This window comes from Dioscorea cayenensis, chromosome 5 (genome assembly GCF_009730915.1).
Source record: "Dioscorea cayenensis subsp. rotundata cultivar TDr96_F1 chromosome 5, TDr96_F1_v2_PseudoChromosome.rev07_lg8_w22 25.fasta, whole genome shotgun sequence".
In the NCBI taxonomy this organism is placed as follows: Eukaryota; Viridiplantae; Streptophyta; class Magnoliopsida; order Dioscoreales; family Dioscoreaceae; genus Dioscorea; species Dioscorea cayenensis.
The window spans coordinates 32,483,369-32,499,273 of record NC_052475.1 but is presented as its reverse complement, the minus strand read 5'-3'; the positions used below and the strand labels follow the sequence as shown (position 1 = coordinate 32,499,273).

General features: G+C 36.2%; 4 protein-coding genes across 5 annotated transcripts; 1 reads left to right on the top strand and 3 right to left on the bottom strand.

The window, feature by feature from the left end:
- Positions 1–284: 284 nt before the first annotated feature.
- Positions 285–4,488, bottom strand: LOC120261912 (SWI/SNF complex subunit SWI3B). The gene is made up of 6 exons (XM_039269931.1): positions 4,203–4,488; positions 3,344–3,720; positions 2,423–2,827; positions 1,374–1,524; positions 795–925; positions 285–703 (listed from the first exon to the last, which is right to left on the bottom strand). The coding sequence occupies exons 1-6, from the start codon at positions 4,462–4,464 to the stop codon at positions 509–511; spliced, it is 1,521 nt and encodes a 506-aa protein (XP_039125865.1). The 5' UTR covers positions 4,465–4,488; the 3' UTR covers positions 285–508.
- A 2,392-nt stretch (positions 4,489–6,880) lies between these two features.
- Positions 6,881–9,349, bottom strand: LOC120260781 (protein PIN-LIKES 1-like). 2 transcript variants are annotated; one of them, XM_039268341.1, is made up of 11 exons: positions 9,094–9,349; positions 8,854–9,019; positions 8,700–8,779; positions 8,495–8,619; positions 8,309–8,430; positions 8,096–8,233; positions 7,892–7,984; positions 7,704–7,804; positions 7,551–7,603; positions 7,295–7,480; positions 6,881–7,199 (listed from the first exon to the last, which is right to left on the bottom strand). In XM_039268341.1, the coding sequence occupies exons 2-11, from the start codon at positions 8,986–8,988 to the stop codon at positions 7,075–7,077; spliced, it is 1,158 nt and encodes a 385-aa protein (XP_039124275.1). In that variant the 5' UTR covers positions 8,989–9,019; positions 9,094–9,349; the 3' UTR covers positions 6,881–7,074. The 2 variants fall into 2 exon arrangements, with proteins under 2 accessions (XP_039124275.1, XP_039124274.1); XM_039268340.1 differs by having other exon boundaries at positions 8,854–9,349.
- Positions 9,350–9,416: 67 nt separating this feature from the next.
- On the bottom strand, positions 9,417–10,439 carry LOC120260297 (putative glycine-rich cell wall structural protein 1). The gene is made up of 2 exons (XM_039267731.1): positions 10,192–10,439; positions 9,417–10,119 (listed from the first exon to the last, which is right to left on the bottom strand). The coding sequence occupies exons 1-2, from the start codon at positions 10,437–10,439 to the stop codon at positions 9,657–9,659; spliced, it is 711 nt and encodes a 236-aa protein (XP_039123665.1). The 3' UTR covers positions 9,417–9,656.
- Positions 10,440–11,548: 1,109 nt separating this feature from the next.
- Positions 11,549–15,837, top strand: LOC120261524 (bZIP transcription factor 50). The gene is made up of 3 exons (XM_039269442.1): positions 11,549–12,107; positions 12,623–12,846; positions 15,446–15,837. The coding sequence occupies exons 1-3, from the start codon at positions 11,602–11,604 to the stop codon at positions 15,733–15,735; spliced, it is 1,020 nt and encodes a 339-aa protein (XP_039125376.1). The 5' UTR covers positions 11,549–11,601; the 3' UTR covers positions 15,736–15,837.
- Positions 15,838–15,905: the final 68 nt, after the last annotated feature.

The window sequence follows — 15,905 nt, the reverse complement described above, 5'->3', positions numbered from 1 at the left end:
GACAAACGAAATGGATATCCATTTCCATTTATTAAAGTGACCAGATGGGCTTATCCATGCATTTGCATTTGTATAAATAAAAAATAAAAAAATAATACATACATACATACATACAATTAAACTCTTCTTTATCAGTAGAATAATAATAAAAGAAATTAATTAATCCTTCACTTTTTGTTTTTTTGATATATCTCGTTTCTCCCTCATATTTTTATTTAGTTACTGTCAAAAGATAGCAAGGAACTGGATATTATTTGGAAAACAATAATTTCAAATATACAAAATTAATTCGAAATATAACGGGAGAAGCCATATAAGCAAAAGGTTTCACGATATACATACAACTATTACAAGCTCAAGGACCTCTCTGCAAATGCTGAAAACTGTAATGCATAAAAAAAAATATCAGCATTAATAAAATGGATCAGAACGCAAATAGATTGAAGAGTCAATTTACAAATCTGAGTTCCTCAAAGAAACTCTTAACAATTGAACGTGAAGTTAATTTTCATATAGCATCATCTCCGGCTTTGTTGTGCTCATGGTGAAAACCCTTTTGAGAATTTGTTCTAGCCTTGTGCCTAAGAAGATTCAACTGATCAGCAAATAGTAAATCTTTCATGCGTCCAAGTTGAAGCTGTTCTTTCTCCAACAACAACTCTAATGCCTCAAAATGCGCAATCTTTTCCTGAAGTTCTTTCATCTGATCGCATACAATAGAGTCTCATATTATTGAAAAATAAAGTTTTCAAGCATATGAGAAGAAGCTGGAGATAAACAAAAACATATATCACCTGAACATCCACAATGTCAGATATAGATTTCTCCACATTCTCCTGTTCCTTGTCAAGTTGTGCACATGCCTCATTCACAACCTCTTTGAGATCTTCTTCTGGTTCAAGTCTACCACTTTTGGCTACCAGTTCTGCAAAATGTGAGTTTATCCGCTTCAAGCTATGGTAAACATGCATTGAACTAACCAAGTTTGTCATGAGACGCCAATATTCAAATCACTTTATTCCTTAAAATAACCTACAAAACCTAATATATATAGTCTGCCAGTACTAGTACAACCTGACAACTGATTGTGCGCTAATTCAAGGTGCATAGTCAGGACAAGGATACAAAAATGGGTTCTAATAATAGAGTCAACCTTATACTACTTGTAAAATTGGCATATAAAACAACAAATAGATAAAGATAAGAAAGCAGACTTGAGGATATACGCGCGTTCATGTATAATGTCAAAGAGCTGGTCTACTATGGAAGGTATGAGGTGATGCACTCCTCACCATCCAATGCTATATGGATTCATGACTATCTGATATAAGGACATTTAAATAGATAATCTGTTTCTCTGATTAAGCACACACCTCTTTCATCAATTTTATTTTCTGCACATCCAATCCCGATGATGCTTGTGTTTCCCCCAGTAGCATAATTCATTTTATGCAAAGCTCCAGTAGCAGCTTGTGCGGCAGCCTTTGCAACTTCTGGCCCTACCATTGCAGACAAGAAAGCAACCTAAAAAGGACATTATTTGTCAACTGATTTTAAAAGTCACTAACCTCAATGTATACATATGTTTTAACATGATACTCTATGAAGCACGGACACTCTTGGGAGCTTGGCGTACCCATGTCGTATCCGTGTCGGACACATGGATACTCGAACACACCGTGGACACCTCCAGACACTCATATGCTTTTGTAAATGATTTTTCTAAATTACTCATGTATATTTCCTAATTACTTCCCAATATACAAGATCACCAACTTAATCTATAAGTAAATATATAACATATATTACATGAAAACTATATAGATTTATATTTATAATAAAATATTTTATATAATAAATAATATTTTTTTTATAGCCGTGTCCTGCTGTACCCGTGTCCTTAATTTTTAGAAACTACCATGTCACCGTGTCCGTGTCGTGTCACCGTATCTATGTCCGTGCTTCTTAGATGATACTAGAAGAGAATTAATTAATCGTATAAAGATTCAACATTAGCTTGGGTTTCTAGTGGTGCGTGTTTATAATTGATCCAGTATCGATTCATTAACAAAGGAAGGTGAAAAACTCTAACTCCTAAAGATTCATATTCTGTGTCGGTAGCTTGGTTATAGATAGATAGCTTTTGCATGCTAGTGGGTTAGATTACCCAACAACACAACTACACCTGCAGACTGGGTAATTGATGATGTATGCACTATCCCTACCAAATTTTACACAATCATACAAAACCAGATTCCTTTTATGAGTCATTAACTCCTGAAAATTCAGTGCCCTTAAGGAAGAAAATAAAGATGATGCATCTGTCATAGTTGCATCATGAACCACCTAAAGAATATGCAAGAACATCAACATATCTCACCACCAATGGTTGAATGAAATTCACTAGCAAGGGCTAACTCACCTGAGCCATGATAGGGTTGCTAGCATCTGCCAGTGGTGAGAGACGGATTCGCTTTGGACCTTGTTCTCCAATGTCATCTCCATGTCCAACACAATTCTTATCTCTTCCCTGATAATGATCATCATCCCCAGGGAAATCACAAGGACCCAAAAACTGATCACCGAAAGGTAGCTTGATGAACCTAGCAATACACTCCCTCTCAGTTCTGCTGCCAACATGCTCTGCCACTTTCTTCCAGTCGTCTCCATAATGAAAAATTGCCTCAAGGAGGTGAAGTGTTTCTTTGTCAGTCCATTCTGTCCTTATCTCTTCACTAATATCAACCCGCTTGAAATCAGTAGAACTGAGGCCAGGACGATAGTTCCCACGAACAAAGCATCTTGCACACAGAATAAGATCTGTATACTAAGAGATTAAAAAAACACACACACAAAACACAAATGGTCAAATAACCACATAGATCATGAAACAACCTCCCACAAAATGAGTATGAAAAGCTAGTTCAAGTAAGTAGTTTGCTATGAATGAAGGTAAAAATGGTAAAATCAATCTTCTTATTTTAGTGTTTATGATGTCAGACTCTTGATCATTAAAACAAATTTTGGAATAAAAGTATCATGCATATGCTTGGGTACTTTCTTATTAAGAAACCATCATGTACACCACAATATACAAAATTTAAACAACTAAAATACTAATTAATAGTAACACAAGTGACGAGTCAAAATTGGCAATTGAAAGAGCCTCTACAAATTCAAATATACTAATGCAATCATCAGAATGGGGTTCCTTTCACTTCTAAATTTTAATGGAGTTCCGCTACTTTAACATGTTCTGACAGTGTCCTGGTTAAAATTCAACTAAATATGGTCACAGAATCTAAGGAGGTTTAAAAACTTAGTAACAAATTGGAGAGCAGACCTTATCAGTGGCAAAACAAGCAAGACTGCAAATAGACTTGCAAGTGGTGCAAATCCTCTTGGGGTTCTCCTTCTTCTCCTGAGTCTCTTCTTCTCCTCTTCTCTCCTTAATAGCCTGCTTTGTGGATGGTGCATAATTGATCAATCCCCACAAATCCAGGAAATCAAAGACCCTCCGAACAGAACCTACATCTCCGACCAGCCCCCGCCGGGCTTCAGTAAACGTGATCTTCCTAGATGGATTCAACCTAAACCGCGTGATGATGGTATCCCGGAAATACTTGTAAACCCTAGGGTTCCTGGATGTCGACTTCCCATCAAAGAATTCTGGTAAGACCTTCCTCTCGGTCTCGTGGATCTTGTCCCAAGAAAACCAACCTGTAGAAAAAAACACCAAAAGTAAAATAAAATAAAACAAAACAAAACAAAACAAAAAAGTTTTATCTTGGACATTGGTTTTGGACGGATGAAGATCATCAAAACCAAAGTTAAGGGCAAGAATCAAGTAATTTACACACGAGGATGAGAAATTCTACGGCTTTTTTACACTGAATGAGATGGGAAATAAATCAACATCAAACTTTTCGTATCAAAATCAAAATTTTAAGATTAAAAGTAAAATAAGAAGAAATATGGGGAAACAATATATAAATACATTTATTTGGAGAAAAAAAAAGAAGAAGAAGAAGAAGACTTTCAGACAACGAGCTCGGGAGAAGAAGTAGCTGAGATAACTTCAAGATTGAGATTAAGAACTCAAAGAAAACAAGAAAAGAAAAAGGAGAACTGCCACCATAGCGAACTAGGGTTTCCGCAAGCAGCCAAATGTAATTAGGGTTTTGGCGATTCTCGAAACTCACCGGAGCAACTGGGAATGGAGATGGAGGGAGAAGCAGCCAAGGGCTCTAGCGAGCGGGAGCTGACGGCGGGTGGCTGCTCCGCCGGCGAAATCTCCGATTTGACGGTGGCCAGCGAGGGAGCGTGTTGACTCGAAGGCGGGTGTTGCAGAATTGGGGTCGATGGAGACTGAGCCGGAGCCGGAGCAGGAGCAGGAGCAGGAGCCGGAGCAGGAGCCGGCGCCGGCTCGAGAGTTTGGACCGGTGGCGGAGGTGTCGTCGCCATCGTGCCGGAGAGGAATACGAGGTATTGGCGAGAATATAAAGAACATTAAAGTACCGAATTTACCCTTTGAAAATTTAGTTATTTATACTTTTGCCAAAACTCTGATTTTCCGACTTTATTATTATTATTAATTTATTATTTTAAAGACTAATAATCTAGTGATTTTTTAAAGTGAATAATCTGAGTTGCTTTCTTTAGCAATGGTCTACTTAGGTGCCCCTCAAACCAGTGTTGCGAAGGACCCTAACTCCATAAAATAAATATTTTTAATTAATTTATATGGAATAATTAAATTTTTATTTTTGACAAACTCACCGTTTACTCTTTCAATGTCTTTCATTTCTCAAATTTGTAAAAATTTCAATTGTACCTTTAATCTATTGATCTCTTGGAAGCTTAACCTAAACTACTCAATCAAGATATTTAACTAGAAAGAAATAACGGCATACTCAATTAATGTTTACTTTCACTTATTTTGATTCTTATCAAAATTGATCCTAATTTTTTTTAATAAATTAATTTAAAACTAAAAAAAATAGTCAAATGTTGGAGATCTATACGACAATTAACTGAGGACATTTAACTTTCCATTTTCCATTTTAATAGAGTTGATATGAATGAACGATCCTCTGTAGATGAATGATCAAAACTCTCTCTCTCACCTCTTATTTTATCTCCATTGAGTTACTTAACCACTTTTAGTAATTTTGAGTGATTCATAATTTTATATACGCCTCCATCTTAATTTAACCTTTATGTCTTTTTTTTAATATATATTTTTTCATGCTTATACTTGTAGATAATCATATTTATGATATATTTTTTATGGTGTATCAATCATATATATATATATATATATATATATATAACTAAATAATCTATTCAATAAATAAATCAAGTTCTGTCCTATAAATTAAATAGAAATAAATAAAAACCATTGGGGTGAGACTGCAATTAAGGAGTAGTTTACAATTATCTCCTATAAAAGTTTTTAAAAATTTGAAATCAATTAATCCATAATATATACTTTTTATAATTTAATAATTTTCTCAATAAATCAAATAATTTACAGATAAATTTTAAATTTTTTTTTTTCAATTATGAACATTTATTCTCTTTGAATTACATATATATATATATATATATATATATATAAAATATATATTTGAGCATAAACTCACTAATCCAAGTTAGGTGAGTTGAATTTAATTTATTTAATTTTATAACTCGCGGAAAGATTATTACTATTAAAATCTTATATATCATAACCATTGTCCTTCTTAGATTATTAATATTAAAACTCTTATTTTTGTTCAAAGAAAAAAATTATTATTATTATTATTATTATTATTATTATTATTAAAAACTGAGGGATCCATATGACAGGAAATAGAAAATGGCAGTCGTCATCTCCGGTACATGATATGCTCAAGTTCAAGAATATATGTATATATATATATATATATATATATATATATATATAGTAGTATATACTCATATAATATAATATTGAATTGGTAGCAGTGCATGAGATTGGACGCATGTTAGGACTTAAAATTTTTAAAACACTCTTCCAATAATGATTCAATAATGTTTAATTCTCTGACAGATTGGAGGACATTGACAAGGAGTGCAAACACCGTATAACAAGAGACATGAATTTGCATCTCCAACCTTTTTTATAAGTCATTGTCTAATTTTTTATAAATTTTTTTGTCAAGCCAAAAGTGAAAATTTATTAAGTTCAAATTAATAAAAATACAGGAAAAACATAATATACATGAAACAACTTAATTATACAGTTAAAAAAAACAAATAGTCAATACTTTCACTAACACTATTGCATTATTTGCATAGCACACAATTATTAGAGTTGATCACCTTCTATGCATACAATTTATTCCTTTTCATTAACCTGTTGTTCAATGCCAACCAAAAAACAAACGAATGTTTTGGAACATTACAATGAGACCACACTTGGTCTAGCCCAACAATTCTCTGTTCAGGCTGTGCTAAACTCCTACAAACTTCCCATACTCTGAACTCTCTTTTTTTGTCCCAGTCTCCACAAAATGCAATCTACTGCATTTTCATTAATAACAAAATTTTGTTTTTAAAAAAAATCTCAAACTAGTACTACATCAGAATCTAAAGCAGCTGGCAAACCCTTTAGCTGTCTTGGTGATGCCCCAAAAGCTCAACTTCTTCAACTTAATTCTTCTTCTTATTCTCCTTTGTTTTGCTAATTAATGCTCTTGGTAAAAAAATAATGCATTGATTTGATTATTAATCTTTCATTGTGAACATTTTTATATTTGATTGTTATTGATATGAGTTAAACCAATAACATGTGATGGAATTCTTCCAAACAAATTCAGCAGAAAAAACTTTACAACTGAACAAAGACCATCTTAGTACTGTAGTCTGATTTCTCCAACTTGGAGAGCTTAAGAACTAAAGCTAGTAATCATCTTTTCATTACTGTAATAAAGTGCGTGTTTGGATTGAAATAAGAGAGAATAAAATGGGAAATTAATCAGCAATTTTTTTTCCTTTCCCTCAATCCAAGCACACACTAATATAATAATACTAAGACAAAAAAAGAGAGTATCATGATACAAGCCAAAGAAATAGTGTGGACCATAAAGTGAGTGTCACTGCAGCCACTGCATATGCCCAAAGAAATATCACAGCCAATTCGCCCACGCCAGCATCAAACATTTGAATCATAGATGCTGCAAAAGATTGATATAAAAGTTCAGAAATAACAACAATAACAACAAATGCAATTTAGTAACCGACGTCATAAATTGAGCAAGTAGTGAATTACTGATGTTCATGGCAGGTGGAACAGCATACTGCATCAGAAGGGTGAACTGATACAAAGGATCGGAGTGCACAATACCGAGATGAATTGCTCCTTTCACAATGGCTATGCCTAACAATGGCAAAGCCATGTAACGAATCAACAAGACACCGATTATGAGCGAAAATTTGATTTCTGAACCTCGTAAACCTGGCATATTGAGGATATATTAGAGCATTGGTATAATAACATGCGTTGATTGACCAATGAGTATGACTACCTTTGGTAAGATTCCCTCCCATCATCAGAATAAGACTTGGAATTGCTCCTTTGCTGCATTTATGAACACCATAGAGAAAATAATGCTGCATTTGATGTTTTTCAACACCATCATTTGCAAGTGCAATTGAAAGGAAGTTCATAAGAAAAATACCCCAGTAAAGTAGCAGAATCATGAATCGGACGAAGAGGTGCATTTTCACCAATCATTGCTTTTCGAATTTGTGGCACCACTCCTATGATAAATCCAATTATCTGACATGGGGGAATTAATTACTTAATTGATTGGATTAATTACAATTAGCTCACTGCAACTAGCACAATTAGAGGTTCTTAACATACCACTCCAATGGTTGATGGCGCAAACAATTTCTTCAGGTCAATTGCACGCGAGAATTTCATCAAAAGCCTTTCAAACTTGTTCAATGGTATTACCTACAGACATCCAATGAAATTATCAATTTCTTGAAGTTCTGCTCTTGTTTGTGAAAATGATAGATTTGCTGAAACTTTTTGCTGTAAAGCAATCATCAATCTACGAATCACCATCTCATTTGTGCAACTCTTTGGAAGCAAGCTTATGTTCTCTTCAAGTGCATGCTCATGATTCATTTTGTGTTTTATGGAGGTTGAAGAAATCCGGACAATGTTGAACACATAAGACCATTGCAGAACTGTGCATGTCTGCAAACACCATCAATACATACCCGTGAATCCACATGATCATAAGTCTTAGATTACAGAAATGCAGAGACTTACTGCCATAGAGAGACAAGCATAAGCTAATGCATAGTTATGGCAAACATCAGGAGGTCCTAGTGTGCTTCCTTTCTCTTTACACATTGCAGGAATCAAAACAAGCAGCAAATTTCCGACGTTTCCTGATCATAAAAAGAATTTTCTGTTACACTTGCATATATCATGAAATCGTAGGTGTTTAATTACCAGCTGAACAAGTAGCAAAGATAACAGCTCTTAGTCTTGTCGGAGCTTTTGCAATATGAATAAGAATCCATGCAAGCATGGAGCCGATAATGAAGTTGAGGAGAAGATTGAGTGGCATGAACCACCTGCATCAACATCATAAGTATTTAGATTTTTCAGTTACTAACTAGTTCAATGAATGATGCATGGTTTAAAAGGAACTCACAGTAAAGCCATGCTCTCCATTGTGATAGTTCGAGCCATATTTGTTGCTTCGAGAGCTGGATTAAATGCATAAAACACAACCTGCACATAATCAAGTCATAAATTTTGTCCCAGGAAACCAAAAAAAGGAAAAATTAAACCACTGAACTCCTCACATTGTTTAAATGCTTCCTTGTCTCCTCCCCAAGGATTCCGATGTGATTTGTTGCCAAGAATGCTCCAACAATCGCAACCAGAAGAACATTAAGGATTGGGACTGATGCAGTAACAAAGAGATCCCAGAGACCCATGATGAAATCAAGCAAAAGGTTATTGTTTAACCTGTTGAAACATACTATAAATTCATCATGAACATTGCAGCATTCTAAGAATTCACTAAAAAACAGAGCACATACCATTCAGAGAAGCAAGAAGACCTGGTTGGAAGGAAATGCAAACAAGTGTTTTTCTCTCTCCTATTTAAGTGAAAACTGGGATTAAGTTTTGGGTCCACGTTTTAAGCCTACGAAAATTAAGATATCCAATGCATTGCTGCAATCCAAGAACCAGAAATGAAATCCAAAGGCTGTGATTTCTTTGTGGTTTGAGAGTCCTTTCTCTTTTGGGTTGTCATTGTAATTGTACTGTTCCATTAGAGTGATTATGAGGCATGATACACAAATCAGATCTAAAGCAAGCAACATATGATAACAATTTATTATCATTTTGTCAAGAAAAATACAGAATCCAAACCTTACATTTCAGAATTGATCTCATGAACATTAGCTCCAACAATTTCTCAAATTATTCATAATACAACTCTTAGTATATAGGTAAAATAAAACTTCACACTGATTATTTAATCAACACAAAACTCTCAAAATCACTTCCTCAATATAATAAAAGCTATGACTGATAAATTGAAATGTATAGCAATAAACGAGTAGAAACATAGAAAGCAAGCAAGCAAGCATGAATTTCAAGCACCTCCATGTTTGTTCCTTCCGCATTTGCCCTTGCATTCACCATTGCCACCACCACCACCACCACCTCCTCCACCACCGCCACCGCTGCCTCTACCGCTTCCTTGTCCTCCTCCACCACCGCCACCTCCTCCACTTCCACGTCTATTTCCTCCGTTTCCTTTCCCATGGCCATTCCCATTTCCATTGCCTCCACTTCCTCCACCTTTGCCACCACCATTCCCACTTCCACCACCTCCACCATTACCATTCCCACTACCATTGCCTCCACTTCCTCCACCTTTACCTCCAGGTCCTCCACTATTTCCACCACCTCCACCTTTGCCACTTCCACTACCATTGCCTCCGCTTCCTCCACCAGTACCATTACCTCCATTTCCATTACCCTTGCCACCACCATGACCATTGTTTCCACTTCCACTACCCTTGCTACCACCACCTCCACCACCACCACCACCACCATTGCCACCTCCTCCACCACCTCCACCTCCATTTCCACCCCTCCTCCACCACCACCTCCATTTCCACCACCCCCCACCACCACCTCCTCCACCTCCACCTCCACCTCCACTGCCCCAGCCCCATCCATACCCCCCACCACCTCCACCTCCACCTCCACCTCCATCCATGGCGGATGACACAGTTCTCTTGTTCTGAAGCTGAGCTTCAAGAGTCATATTTCTAGTATTGGTTTCTTCATGACAATTGGCAAGGACAATACAAAGTGCCATAATAGTTGTTGCCACAGAAGCAACAAGGAACAATGAACAACTAACCATTTTCTGCCAAAAATCAGCAGTACTTAGTAGTTAGCTAGTACTAATGCTAAAAAACAGCTTAAGCCTTGAGTGCATGCATAATGCATTCTAACAAATGATCTCCTCTTTATAGCCATTGCCATTGACCCCACAGTTGAACTCTAATCATTGTGCCAGTTCACAAAGATGGAGATTGGAAATGAATATGGACTCCTCGCTTGCACTGCACTGCACTTCATGCTCCACATTCTCTTGGTGCTCCTCCTTCCCTCTCCACTACATACCAATAACAACTCACAGCCCTATAGATCCTCCTCCATTAATCTACTATAGCTCTGCTTTTTCGCTTTTCTTGTCTTTTTCATCAAGGCAAGTTAGTTGCATTGCATGCCCATCAAGGCGAGATCTAATTAAAACGAAAAATTTCAGACACACTGTTCCAAAAGTACATATAATTAATTAAGAAGATTATATATCCATTTTGGAAGAAGTATGATGAAAGTGAAATACATCTGATTGTTTCAGGCTATTAATTAACTTTGCTAATTATATTGAATTTATAATGATTGCTGAGGACTTGATCACAATATGGCTTCAAAGATGTGAAACTTATAAATAACAAGAACACTAACAATTTTTTCATCATTAAATTACACCAGTGATTTTAATTATCCAAACTCAAGAGTTTATTTTAATCTTCCCTGATAAACATGGGCGAGTTTAAAATTAGATTAAAACAAAAGGCATGAATTACTCGATTTCAAATTTTACTGAGAATTTGATCTCTCACAATTTTAAAAAAAAAATGGTTGGGATGAGTAACTTAAGGAAACCGTATCTCGATGCATTAAAAACCAGATCTCGAGGCAACCTTCCAACTCCTCCAGTCCAGAATGAAATCCTATTGGTCGAGTGACGGCAAACTCTTTATAGTTTCATAAAATTCGCTATAGAATAATAACTAGCATAACATCACTTCATCCGCCGTAGATATGAATCTTGAACCAAATCTCAACGCAAAATCGACGGAAGAAAAGAGGTTTCACCGTATAAGATGAAAGACCTGAAGATAGCTTTCCCACCGGCTTTGATTACTTTCCCTCCAAGGAATCGCATCCTATAAAAATCCATCGATTTAGCGAAACCTCTTCGATTTTTTCTTCTTAATTTTTCTATAGATTTGATGGCGGAGGTCGACGGCGTTGAGGATTTCGATCTCGAAGCCCTTCTGCGAGACTTCGATGAAGTTCCAAGCTTGGATCTCAGCGACATATCCCTGTTTGATTTCCCTTCGCCGGAGCAGCAGTCGCTGTCACCGGCGGACTCCAACTCCTCGTGGGCGGAGGAGCTGGAGAAGTTCTTATTAGAGAACGATGATGGTGGTGCCGAGACGCCGGAAGTTCATGAGGGATTTGAGAATAATTTCTTCTCGGATATTTTGGGGTCCAATGATGGGAATAGCGATGATGAGAAGGAAGAGGTTTCGGGCCTTAACGATGGGAAGAGCGATGAAGATGAGAAGAAAGATGGGGCTTCGGGCCTTGATGACGGGGAGAGCGATGATGATGAGAAGAAGGATAGGGTTTCAGGGCTTGATGGTGGGAAGAGCGAGGAAATTGAGAAGAAGGACGAGTCTTTTGTCGTCGTGGACGAGATTGAAGATGATTCAATCATTAAGAAGCGGAGAAGGTATGAATAGCTTGGGTTTTCGAACCAAAATTATGTTTTAAAGGCATCGATGGTTTTTATTTGTTTCTAATCTTAAAAGTAGCTCTAGCTCAGGTGTATGATTTATATTGTGGTCAAGTTTTTGCCTGTTAATATGAGAGAAGCTTTGGGAACAAAATTGTACAGGGAAAAAAAGGTGAACTGAATTCACATAGACGAAAGTTAGTATAGAAGTTTGCTTTCCTGATTATTTTTTCTTTATTAGAATTTCCCATTTTTCCATTAACCATTTGTATCTATTGTGAAATCCTGGAATGCTTGTTCTATTGCATGAAAAAAACTGATTTTATTTCAGTTAGTGCAATGTTTGTTTTATTGATTAGTTTGAGCGAGAAAGACAACAATTAATCAAACAAACTCTGGAGAAGATATTCTTGAATAAATGTATTTGAGACATTTATAGCTGTCTTTTGTTCTGGTGAATGCGTTGTGGGTAGTTGCTTACTACCTTATGTCTTGGGCATTGGAATTTTCAGGCAGATGCGGAATAGAGATTCTGCCATGAAATCTAGGGAGAGGAAGAAGATTTACGTTAAGGACCTAGAGATGAAGAGCAGGTATCTGGAATCAGAGTGCCGGCGCCTAAGGTATGCCTTTCAGTGTTGTGTTGCTGAAAACCTGGCACTCCGCCAATGCTTGCAGAATGGGAGGGCATTTGGTGCTCCCGCAGCCAGACAGGAGTCTGCTGTACTCTTGATGGGTAAGAAACATGCCTATTTAAAGCATCACCTCTATCTTCATTCTACTTTCTTTTATTTTGCTGTGTGTGATTTTTTGAAACTTTTATCATATTTCAATAATCTTTATTTGATTATTTGCTAAGTGCTCCCTTCCATTTTGTTATATGCTTGAACTATATTTGGTCTCAAATTCTAACTTTACTTTTGTTTTTAATGAACCTAGATGTAATATTTTTCTGTAATATAAGATCTCATGTTTGGCATATATTTCATAGGCTGACCTTTTATTGTGGTTAATAATATCAATGACTGTTGAGAGTCTTATGCATGTCATATTGATTTGGGTATCTGTGGTTGAGATGGTATATGTTTTCGGAGTATTAGCGTCATTGAGCTTCTATTGCCCAAGTGTGAAGATTTATTAGTCCAAGCAATGCAATGTCATCTCAGTGAACAATCATGGCCAACCATTGTTTGAAATAAAATGTATTCACGGTGTGGGGATAAGGAACAATCTTACCATATGTTGGGTTAAATTTGTGTATATAGTATCCTGGAATCTAGAGCTGGGATTTATTTGAATCTTGTTTGATGTAGAAACCGAAAAAGAGATAAGAGAAGTATATGACAAGGGATGTGCGGAATTCAGCCATGAAAGTTACTTTTAGAGATAGTTGATTCCAGCTGTGTTTAGCTCCCCTAGATTTATATTTTGTCATCCTGGAATCCAGAACGAAGAGTCACCTGGAGGTCCACTAGTTGCACTTGAGTTTATTTGTGGAAGCTGTTTAATGAAGGAATGATTGGAATTTGTGTTATTCAACTACCACGTGTGCAACAGCCTTTCTGTATGCAGCAATATATAGTTAATCCTACTGCAACCTAGTATTATCCTGTGTAGTAAGGATTGCCAGTCGGATCTGGTTGAACTAAACTTGGAGGCTAGGGTGGTTTGGTTCTCCCTTAAAAACTGTGTAGGCAGGGATCTGCTAAAATTGTGTGACCTAGGCGGTTCAATAGGGGCAAATAAATTTTTTTTAAAAAAACTAATTTTTAAATAAATCATGACCCGGGCTAATATTTGTGGATTTAAGTGTTAATTTTTTATTTAGTATCCTATGTGAATTTGATGTTAACATTAGAAGAAATTTTTTTTATGAGGTAATACATGGATTTAGTTTAGATGTTATAGGGCTTTGTTTTTTAAATATGAAATGAGCCTTGTTTAGTTGTTTTGTTTAATATCTTTTGTACATTTGATATAAAAATTAAATATTATTTAATATACTGTGTTTTATATTTTAATTTAAAATCCGGTTTGAGGTCAAACCTCTTGATCCTTGACCTTTGGCCTTCCCCGGTTCATAAGTCTAGGCCAATGCTGACTACCTTGGTATTATCAGGAATTTTGTGCATTTTGCCATTTTATAAACATATATTCTTGATCAAGTGGTAATTTTTATGTTGATTCTACTTTGTTGTTGAATCTCCCTCACATCCAGAAGTATCACAATGTCTACTGTGAGGCAAAATCTGAATTTATTTGAAATAATTTACGTGAGGGATAGTTGAGCTTATTTTTTAAGCTGCTAGGTAACTGTGTCTGGATTGTTTTAGCCAGGTTTTGCTTTTATTCACACGAGAGCCTTGCTTCCTCTGAGACATATTTTTCAAGTGTGCTCCAGACTGAAAGATTATATATATATATATATATATATATATATGATTTCTGCTTTTGATTGTTTTTCCCTTCTTTAACAACAATATCACCCTGAGGAACATATGTAAATGACCAAACTATCTTAGTTAACTATTTCTCTCCTTACAGTCAATTAAAGATGCTTCTAGTTCTAATGGGAATATCATCATTTCTAATTTTAAACTGGTCTTCTCTCATCCCAAGCAATGTAGGGAGGATATTAACTATTCCTTTGCCTGGTCTGCCACACCTTGGAGACTTAAGTATTGGTTCCTTATCTTTGGTTAGATCCTTGTGGTTGGCTCATAGGCCCATCATTTTGCAAATTTGTTAAGGCAGACACTTTGGAATTTGAGCAATGTTGGATGGTGGTGATTTATTCACTGTTAGGATTTTATTTTTAAAAGGCATTTGGGTGGTTCTTCATTTTCTTATGATGCATTGGATATGACAGTACCCTATAGTTCTAGGATCAAATACTTAATTGTCATAGTTTGAATCAAAACAATTTGCTGCCAAATACTAGGCTTGAGAGTTGTAGGTATTTAGTTCAATATGGAGTTTCTACATGAAGCTTGAAAGGCTGTGGCACAGAACAACTTGTTAGTTGAACTTCCTCATGGAGCTGGCTGGTGCTGTTTAGCAGTTCTCTTTGTATAGCTGATCCTCGTATGGCATTTGAAAAGATGTGTTCCATGTGAAGAACAATGTCAGTTCTTCTCAGACCTATTTGTTCAAGTTTTTGCTTGAGAGCAAGCATTCACAGTTCCTATATTTTCTTGATTTTATTTTCTGTAACTATGGCAACTGACCTGTTGGAGAAGCTTCCTGGATGAGTTTGAATTGAACTGATGCATGGATGATGTGTGTGTGTGTGAAGTTTTTCGTGTTAACTGACTGCTGCTGCCTATTATCTTCAGAATCCCTGCTGCTGGGTTCCCTGTTTTGGCTCATGAGCATTGTTTGCCTATTCCTAGCACCCAGCCTGTCCAGTCTGAACCTAAAGGGAGCAAGCCGGCCAGAAAGCGGTCCCGTTCTGGAGGTCCAAAAGATAGAAAATAAGGGCGCAGAATATGATTTTGGATATCATTTGATCATTTTGAGGAGGAGGTATAGAGGAATGAGGTCTAGGATGAAGTCTTCTTATTATTATTCATGTTCTTATGGTGTTGTCAATGGACCAAGTCTCCCTTCTGTTCTAGACTTCTAGTCTGACAGAGATGATGGGAATTGCAGTAAATGGTATTCAGTGACTAATGTTGGTTAAACTTTCATTTTGTAAATTATTTATTTCTTGTTTTCTTTTTGGCCAGGATTTGATTATGTGGATGATATGCTTCTCATTAGGAACTATCTTAACTTATGTTGTCTCCTGTGTTG